Consider the following 10,426-nt stretch of genomic DNA (forward strand, 5'->3'; position numbering starts at 1 on the left):
CTCAGGGTTACCTCTAGGCAGGTAAAGGATGTCCATGGGTTGGTAACTGGGGATAAAGAAAAGGCAGATTTACTAAACACTTTTTTTTAGCTCTGTGTGCAGAAAGGAAAATGGCAGCGCTCAAGTCCAAATTCATAATAGCAATGCCACTGCCCTAAATGAGTCACAATGGCTCAAAATTATATAAATTGATTGAGAAACAGTTGTACAATTTAAGGTTGACAAAGCACCAGGACCCAATGAATTACATCCACGTGTCCTCAAAGAGTTGAGCTCGGTTATTTCAAAGCCATTATTTCTAATTTTTAAAGACTCTTTAGTCACTGGCAAGGTACCGATAGATTGGCGTAAGGTCAATGTGGTTCCTATCTTCAAAAAGAGAGCAAAGTCATTACCAGGTAACTACAGGCTGGTTAGTTTTATGTCCATAGTTGGAAAGGTCCTAGAGAGTTTGATAAAGAACCACATAGAGAAGTTTTTGATAGAAAATAATATTATACGTGATAGTCAGCATGGCTTCAAGAAAGGCCGAAGTTGTCAAACAAATTTACTCTCTTTTTATGAGGAAGTAAACAGGTAGACAGTGGAATAGCAGTCAAGATAGTGTACTTGGACTTTGCTAAAGCATTTGACACTGTACCTCACAGACGGTTAATATGCAAGTTAGGGTCAATAAGTTTAAAAAGGTCAATCTGTAAATGGGTAGAGAACTGGCTTAAAGACCGCATGCAGAGAGTTGTAATTAATGATTCATACCCTGAATGGTCGAAGGTTATTAGTGGTGTACCCCAGGGTTCAGTGTTGGGACCTTTACTGTTTAACATCTTTATAAATGATATAGAGTTTGGGAATAAAAGTACCATTTCTGTGTTTGCAGATGACACCAATCTTTGTAATGGAATTAACTTCATACAGAATGTCTATAATCTGCAGCAGACCTGGATGTACTGTTTGATTGGGCAGCCAAGTGGCAAATGACATTTAATATAGATAAATGTAAAGTTATGCACTTGGGGGCTAATGCATGCTTTATACTGTCTAGGGGGAATACATTTGGGGGAGTCAAAAATGAAAAAGGTCTGGGGGTTCCGTTAGATCATAGACTTATTAACAGCATGCATTGCCAAGCTGCAATATCTAAAGCTAATAAAGTACTTTCTTGTATTAAAAGAGGAATAGAACTGCAGAGATGGAGACATAATCCTGCCCCTGTACAAAGCATTGGTCAGACCATATCTGTAATATGCAGTCCAGTTTTGGGCTCCTGTTCACAGAAAGGACATTGTGGAATTGGAGAGAGTGCAGAGAAGGGCAACTAAACTAGTAAAAGAAATGGAGTAGCTCAGCTATGAGGAGAGATTAGCTGAACTGAATCTATTCTCTCTTGAGAAGAGACATTTAAGGGGGATATGATCACCCTGTATAGATATGTAAATGGTCCATATAGAGAACTCCCGTCCCAATTATTCACTTTGAGATCATTACAAAGAACAAGAGGGCACTCTTTGCGTCTGGAGGCAAAGAAGTTTAATCTCTGGATAAGGAAGGGATTCTTCACTGTAAGGTCTGGGAAAATGTAGAATCGGCTCACTCAGGAAGTAGTTTTAACTTCTATACATTGCTTTAAGAACAAGCTGGATGCTTTTCTAGAAGCACAGAATATAACCGAGTATTAAAGTTTTAAGTAAAGATAACAGTGACTGTTGATCCAGGGACCATCCGATTGCCTCGTGGAATCAGGAAGGATTTTTTTTCCCTGTTCAAGCAAATTGTACCAGGGTTTTTTTTCCTTCCTCTGGACCAACTATATCTTACAGGGTTTTATATCTGGGATATGTTTATTTCCCCAGCGGTTGAACTTGATGGACCTATGTCTTTTTCAACCCAACCTACTATGTAACTATGCAAATAGAAAGTATTGCCCAGGAAGATACCATATTTAAATGTTCAGCCTGCAATGTATGTACTTTAAACTGCTTGTTTAGAGAGTTCAGTAACTCATGCTGAAATTTACACACAGAAGAATGAATCAGAAGAGTTGTTCCTCCTTTTCCCCTCCTACTCCTTGTCTGCTATGTTTAGACAGGGCCCTACATACTTTTTTGAGTAAGTCTGAAAGTAAACATAATTTACTTACATACTCAGGCTTTTAAAACTTACCATACCTCATTTTAGTTAATACTTACAGTAAGGGGTTTGGAAACCACTCAGTTCAGGCTCCTGAACTCTAGTGACCAGAAACAATCGCTACATAATTGTGCCACTGTTTTGATGCATGAAAGCACCCCACTATATTTACTGCACTATAGCAATTTGAAGCACTGTTAGCATTTTGTTCTGCCACAGAAGCTGTGATGAGTTCCTAAATGGTTAGAGTTCCCTAGGCGTAGTCCCAGCTGCTTCTGATTTGTTTCAGACTCCTGCAGTTGAAACTTTTCAAATGCAGGCATCTGAGACGGACTCCTAAATCATTCCATTGAAAATTGTTGGGCAGTCTCTTTGGGTGTTTAAAGCATAATTTAAACCGGACAGCTCTCCTGTGCACTTTCCAGTGCCAAGCACTGCTATCTTCCTTCGGTTCTTCCACTTCTAGATGATCTTCAGGCACTTTGATTGCGCGTCATCCCCACAAATGCAAGGAAAAATGGTTTTCCTGGCAACTAAAGCTGATGCCAAGCATTTGCAGCTGTTTTTTTTTTTGCCAAAACCCTGGATATTGCCTGTCCCTTTATTCAATAATGACCTGCCTGATTATACAAACCTCAAAGTGCAACTTTAGTTCCACTTCAATCTTTGCTTTTCTTTCATTTCAGTTCAGTATTTTTTTTGCTGCCTAAAAACTGTGGAGACTTTGCCTAAGGTAAGCCATCAATGTGAGTTAGCAGTCATAAGGTCGTACCACCCAAGTGTCAATAAATATTGTTCTCCAAACCATCACAGTTTTGTTTTTTTTGCCAAATATGTAATTTTTTTGCATTGAGCAGTCCTGGAACTGATGCCAAGGAAAACAAAAGCAGTCTGCTGGGAAAATTTAAACTAAAAAAGCTTATTTTTTCCCTTTACGATTAGTTGTGCATGAGGTTTTCTAAACCAAGGAAAAAAAATATTTAAATGTCTGACTTAAATTCACACCAGCCAATTTGGTAGTGACCACTGGAGCTCTATTATGTTTGTTTAAAGTGATTCTGCTTTCTTTCAATCCATGCTGTCCATGCTGATGTGATGATTTCTACTGGCTGATGGAACCCATACAGAGAAATCAAAGTCAATTGATTCCTCAATACTGTAAAACTCTGTAAAAATTAAATATGTAAAGTCAGAAAAGTTCTCACTAATCTGTACAGTATGTATACAGTACACTTACAAGAAAAAAATGGGTAATCTAGTTGGTTGTTATGGGAAACAAGAACACTGTGCCCATTAGATTTTCTGTATAAATAAGATCTGCTTATAATAAGGAGTCAGGTAATTATTTTTATTTCTTATAGCTATGGAGTCATTTTTTGACAATAAATCCATATTGACGCTCTGCCCCCATATTTTGTCTTTGTTCTAATAGAATTTTTTCTCAGTTGTATAATTCAGTTTTAGCTTGAGCTTCTTAACATTTGTGAACATTGCTGTCAAATCTCCTACTGTTCCTTCTATTGTTGAAGATTTCCATATTACCAGTGTCACTATGTTCAGGTATTTCATACATGAGAAGAATTCTACCACAGCCTTTGGAATTTGTCTGAACAACAAAGCAGACATTTTTAATCCCTGGTAACCTAGTCCCATGTGAATATACTTTCTTACCGCTGAACAAAACACCTACTCTAAGCCCCTTGTAGATGTGAGGTTAGAACAAGCCATATGTTTGACTTTTATTTCCATCGGTGGCTGTCCCAAGTGAAAATCCTTAGATACAAAGTAAAAAAAATGTTGTATAATATATATTGCAATTTTAGTTTTTACTTAAACATATATAACTCTTAAAACTCACTGCCAATTGCCATAAACTACATGAATGCTCTGTTTTTCTGATATACCTGAGCTATACTGTCATTCAGAATGATGTGCAAAGAAAACTAAATTGTGAAGCTATTCTCATCGACAAGTTGTCAGAATAAACTGCCAGTTCCTACTTTTTGCTGTAGAATATAAAATTCAGCACCACCTGTAGCCTTTTTAAAGTATTTACACTTCCTGGTAGTGAAGATTACACTACCAGGAAGTGGAAAGACTACACTACCACTACCATCCCGTCCCGTCTCCTGCTCTTCTTCCCTTTCAGACTGTTCACCCCACACTTTTCCAAGTGTCTTTGGTTTGATCACATGACATGTGGGCACTCTTTTTCCTAGTGTCCTTGGCAATGGGGGCTTTCCTATTGCTGAACAGAATCCAGAAAGGCAAGATACCCTGGGCACATATTAAGGAAGCCCATTGCTATTTAGGGGTGGATAGAACATTCTGAGAGACAGCTGTAATAGGGCAAGTATGGGTGCAGTGACAACTTCCTTCCTTCCTGTACAAAGCATTTGCCATCAATAGGGTTTAAATCTATATCAAACGGAATAGCTTGTTCATAAACCATGATCATGAGAAGGTTTATGTTTTCATAGTAGTTGTAAAAGATTTCTCATTGGATTAGATAGTGATGATCTGATCCTTGATGTGGGCCTCTTGATTTGGTAAAAATGTATCTCTGATTTCAAATAACATAATAATTTTAACAGTTGATAAAGTGTATGAATACAAAATTAGTTAGTAGTCTTTAAAGCCTACTTACATAAAACTTTGTACTTACTCTCTACTTTGTGCTTGTTGAACTTTATTCATCTAGACCTTTGTATTGTCCTAATAAAGATCTCTAAAAGCTTTAATTATTAAGGTCTAAAAGGCACAGGGTATTTTCTTTTAAGATCAAATGGTCTTATATTCTGAGCAAATGTTGTTAGACCATTTTCTCTTTTGGACATAATTCTCACAATTACATTTGAATAGATGCCTCAGTTGCCTGCAGGTGTAAAAATAAGCCTTACTACCAGTCAGTCAGAAGCCTTTGCAAAGTTTGTATTTACTGTAAACTATAAAAGAACAGTGTATGTATATGTGTGTATGTATATATATATATATATATATATATATATATATATATATATATTCTCTACCAAAACATTCAATCAGTCATACAGTCAATAAAAAAAAGTTTAAACACTGTTAACAAGGCAGGACTTCGAGCTATACTCACCTGTCCAGCTGTCCATTTCTCCAATGAGAAGATCTCTTTTAGAGTTGAGTTACTTTCTCATGTAGATGTGGCTTCTGGCAGAAGGAACCACTGTACACGGCAGGCGACCAAGTATCCAACACACTTCTAGTTGAAAATGCTGCTACTGGAGATCAAAGATCAAAGAAATGAGTTTTGGAACAGGTAAATATAAACAGTCTTCTTTTACAGGTCCTGGTTTGTGTTGATTTCTTAAACCATTGACAGGGTTGCTTTAACTAACTTTATTTTTTATGTGATTTCAACTGAACAATACCAATTGGAGTAATCCCTTCACTGTGTGTTTCGTGTTTCAAAGAATATTTGGATCATTTATGAACTGAATGTCCTTATTTTGAGATCAGTTCCTTTGTGAGTACCTTACATGCAAGTTTCAGAGAAATTTTGTCTCAGACTACACGGTGGTTTAATTATTTTGACATCCAAAAGCACACAAGTATTTAGATCTAGCCCTTTCTTTATTAAGTGGGCGATTAGTATTTAATTAAAGCATATACTTGATCTTGGACCTGTATTGACTACTGTATGTTTCCCTTTAACCCCTTTCATCTCCTTTACAATACCATTATAACTTTCATGTCTGTTCTAAAATACACATTATAGTTCTTTTTAGTAATTGCATATTTTGAGTTGACTGCAGTCGGCCGTGATGTAACTTTCCAATAATACTTGCTTTGCTGCTAAAATGTTTTCCATTGGCAATAAGAGCAAAAATAAATTAACCACTACAATGTCTTTGCTTGAAGTGACCCTGTCATAAAACAAATTTGCCTCTTTTTAGCCTCTTTTAGCCGTCTGGTTTCAGTATTTGGCAGCAATTTTTTTTTTAGAGTTACAGACCTGCAACACACAACTTGTAAAGTACCAAGTACCAGGGCAGCATTGAAATTTTTTCTTGTTTTACCTTGTTTCTGGTCATTGGCTCAGGAAGCACTGAAGCCAATTGACCTGATTTACTAAAGCTCCCCAAGACTGGAGAGAATACAATTTTATCAGTGAAACTGGGTGATCCAGCAAACCTGGAATGGATTTCTTGGTCATTTGATAATTATCAAATGTTTTCGGTCCTGGACTGGATCCATTCCAGGTTTGCTGGATCACCCAGCTTCAATGATGAAAGTGTATCCTCTCCAGTCTTGTAGAGCTTTAATATATCAGGCCCAATGCACCAGAGTGAAAGCATTTTTAGAAGGCATTTGGTTAAAGAGTTATGAAGTATGCAAACAGAATAGTGTGACTTTTTCTGCAGCAGCTTCAAACATTAGGTTATTATGACATTTATGTCACCAAGAGACAAAGGACATTAGTGTGTTTTAAATGCAATTGAATCTACTAAAAAATAAAATATTACTTTTAGGTGGACATGCCTTCTAATGACATGGTATATTTATGTCCGGGTTTAGCAAATTTTACTTGTTCCTCAGAAGTTGCCCACATTGTGTATGTAGCCGTCATGACTTTCAGACAAGAGGTATAGATTGTCATCCTGAGTGGTTCAGTTTGATTGTTTTTCTGCAGAGTGATGGGTTTTAGTGCCTTCACAAACATCCATCATTGCAGAAGGAAAGTGTCAGAGCTACCATTATGCCTAAACATCAAGGTAATCAGCAGTCATTCCTGAAAGCTAATTAACTCATTGTATGTTTCAAATCTATGAAATACTCAAGTTCTTTCTAACATCACATATATATTATATTATATTTTATAAGATGCTTTTTTATTGCTTTACAATAAGAAATTCATGCTGCAAATAAAATATTTTGACAAATTAAACATTGAGCCTGATTTTTTAAAGCTGAAGCTGGATGATTCAGCAAATCTGGAATGGATTTCCAGCTAGCAAATGTTTTCAATCCTGGACCAGATCAATTCTAGGTTTGCTGGATTACCCAGCTTCACTGATGAAAGTGTATCTTCTCCCTGGAGGGCTTTAATAAATCAGGCCCATTATATCCAGAAAATGTGTCAACTTCACTAGTTGAAAAGTTTACTGATAAAAACCAACCTATTCATTCCATTTGACTTATTAGAATCAATCTGATAAGTGGGGACACAGTAATAAAAACCATCCCATATTTTACTTGTACTTTAAAGTTTGATTTAATAAAGCTCCCCAAAGCAGGAGAAGATTCACTTTCATCAGTGAAGCTGGGTGATCCAGCAAACTTGGAATAGATTTCTTTTAAGTCATTTGCTAGCAGCTTTAGCTTCATAGCAATGTCACGTAATAGTCATGTCAATGTCACTTGTCATAGCAAATGATTTTGAAGAAATCCAATCCAGGTTTGCTGCATCACCCAGCTTCTGATGAAAGTGTGATAAATTCAGTCTTGGAGAGCTTTAATAAATCAGGCCCATTGTGTCTAGAAACATGAATTTAACATCTGTACACAGCTTAAAATGTTCTCTTGGAAGACCAGTTCCCTAGCATCTGTGGCAGGCAGGCTTTCCTCCAATCTTTGGATACACCTTTAGAAACATTATTTCAATCCTCCAATATGAGAGTTTTGATTATGTGCAAGCCTTTTTTCATTTCAATTTTTATTTCCTCCGATTGCTGCATCACCCAGTTTCACAGATGTGAAGTGTATCCTTTCCAGCCTTGGAGAGCTTTAATACATCAGGCCCATTGTGAGGAATGTGTACAAACAATGTAACGATCTAAAACCTTAGCAATAGTGTTTTTCAGCCATTTGCTTGAAGGTCCAGTAAACACCCATCTTAACTGCCTTAACCATTCCTGGACTCCTAGCAGCTGAAACGCCGTTCCCTGTAAAGCAGTATTTGCATCTTCACATGATTGTCTAATAAACATCTTTCAAAGATACTTTCCTGCCAGCTGTCACGTCTTTTAGAAAGCCTTTTAATGAAACGCTATAAATCTGTGCCATGGACAATCAAGACTTTGATTCCAGAACAAAAATCAAGAAATAATGGTAGCACTGGTGACGGAATGGAAACAATATTATTGCAGTGCTGGAAGGGATAGTTTTGCCGGGTAACTTGCTATGATGTGTAATTGTTTTGTGCATGCATACTTGCCCAATATGGCAAAACTTCCAATGTGCTCTATTCTTATAATTTTCTTTGGAGGTGTAGTTCTACTTCAAACACCGCTGTGTTAACTAAAAAGTATTACCAGCTTTCATGTTGCCAAAATTGCTCTTTATTTTGTATAATTTTGTAACAAATGTTTAAAACATGCGTGTCATATTTTGCTAGTGTGTTAGTTAATATTTTATATAGTAATAAATCACATACATATTTGTTGCCCATAAAGGTCAGCAGTATACAGTATCAGGCAGCACTTTCTGGTAAATTCCCTTTTCTTTTTTCGAAGGAAAAAAGTATATCTCCCCCCCAAAAAAAATAATGTAATATTTGTTAGAATAAAAGACATGTTGATTTGTTGTATCTTTAAAAATAAATTCAAATTCAAACTCTCAGTAGCTATAAATGCAAATCATGGTTTATTCTCAAATCTAGGTAGTTCTTTTAGCATCTGTATAACAGTTCCTAAATGCAGCTGCCATGTTTCGTTGTTTATTTACCTTACATGTTTAGCTGTCATGTCAGTGATAAATGATTGAAGATCCGTAAGGAGAACCTTCCATGGTCGCCAGACAAGTATAGACACACCTAGAGATTGAGCCACTGACCTGTAATATTGTTATTTTTTCTAGGTATCCAACTGGGACTTACTTAACATTGTCATCGCTTTATATCACGTCTGCCTGCCTGATATTGGAGTGGAGAATTTAAGATCTACTGTGTGTGCCAAAGGAGCAAAGACCATCCTTCTACTTCGGGACTATCAAGGTGTGCATGCTATTACTATTTCTTCATGTAAAGTTTGCCTATATGCACATATCACCTAATAAAATGGTTTAGACCTAAGGTCTGTGTTACCAATCTTTGTGATTTTGCCAGTATTACATTGATTTACTTCAATTGAGATGCTTATAAGATTATTTACCTGACCTGTAGACCTGTATATTTTCAGCTTCAAATTTGTTTTCTGTTCCCTTAGGCTTATATAGGAAAATAAACTGTTATAAACAGATACCCAGGTACTAACCCTAAAACTGACTCTGTAGTTAAAATAGAACCCCCTGCCATGTAAATAGAGATGGAGACATTTGGCCACATCTTTGTGATTTTTTTGGTGTGTTTGTACAGGTTTGTTCTTGACAGCTATTGGAACATTCCTAACATATAAAACACTACAACAAACAAGGCCAATTAATGGGCCTTTTTTTGTCATCAAGTAACCATATCTAACAGATTTCCAAAACTCTACAGCATAAAAACTGATTTATTTCATATAGTTAAAAGAAAAGACCCAATACAAGCATGTACAGTTACAATTACAGTTTTGAATACATGATTCATGTTGCTATTCTCCTGTATAATAAAATTCTATTCGTTTTGCAGAGCTGTGTCCATTTCTTCAGGAAACAGAAAATCTACAATCACAAGATTTACAAGATTTTACAAGAAAAAAATATTGTTTTATCAGTAGACAAATATATATATATATAAGAATACACAAAGTATCCGATTCATTACATGTAAGTCGAACCATTATTGTCATGTAATGAATCAGATACTTTGTGTATTCTTTTATATTTTTGTGGCTCATTTAGGTGGACTAAGTGCAGAATTTAAGTTCTGCGAAACGTGTGGAATTGAATTATACAGGAGAATGGCAACATGAATTGTGTATTCATAACTGTAATTGCTGTATTGTTTTTGAATATTTGTTCCTAACTGTATGAAATAAATCAGTTTTATGCTATATAGTTCTGGAAATCTGTTACATATGGCTATTTGATGCCTAAAAAGTCATATAAATTGGCCTTATTTGTTTTAGGTAAAGGAATATGAATTACAAGAACATACCGCCCAAATAAATGCCCTTGATTTTGAGGTACTCCTGTTAAGAAATCAAATCCCACTGTCTCTCTTTCCCTCTGTTCAGACCTTTATTAAAAAAATTGTAGTATTTGATGTTTCTCCACATAAAGCAAGCCATGTGACTGCTATTTACTATTTACCTTATTTGGGTCTTATTTAACCACCTGAGCGTTACACTGATTTCTAGATTTCTGTTCCAAAAGCGTCACAGGTTTTCATGAAATTTTTTTTTTT

At 36.0% G+C, this 10,426-nt stretch overlaps 1 protein-coding gene across 1 annotated transcript in view; it reads left to right on the forward strand.

Annotated features, from left to right (window-relative positions):
• LOC140338498 (uncharacterized) overlaps nucleotides 1-10,426 on the forward strand; it is a 153,772-nt gene that overhangs the window by 58,046 nt on the left and 85,300 nt on the right. Inside the window, exon 3 of the mRNA XM_072422737.1 lies at nucleotides 8,959-9,094. Within this exon, the coding sequence (XP_072278838.1) occupies nucleotides 8,959-9,094 (136 nt within the window). The remainder of the gene's footprint in view (nucleotides 1-8,958; nucleotides 9,095-10,426) is intronic.

The sequence above is a fragment of the Pyxicephalus adspersus genome, chromosome 9 (genome assembly GCF_032062135.1).
Source record: "Pyxicephalus adspersus chromosome 9, UCB_Pads_2.0, whole genome shotgun sequence".
Classification (NCBI taxonomy): Eukaryota; Metazoa; Chordata; class Amphibia; order Anura; family Pyxicephalidae; genus Pyxicephalus; species Pyxicephalus adspersus.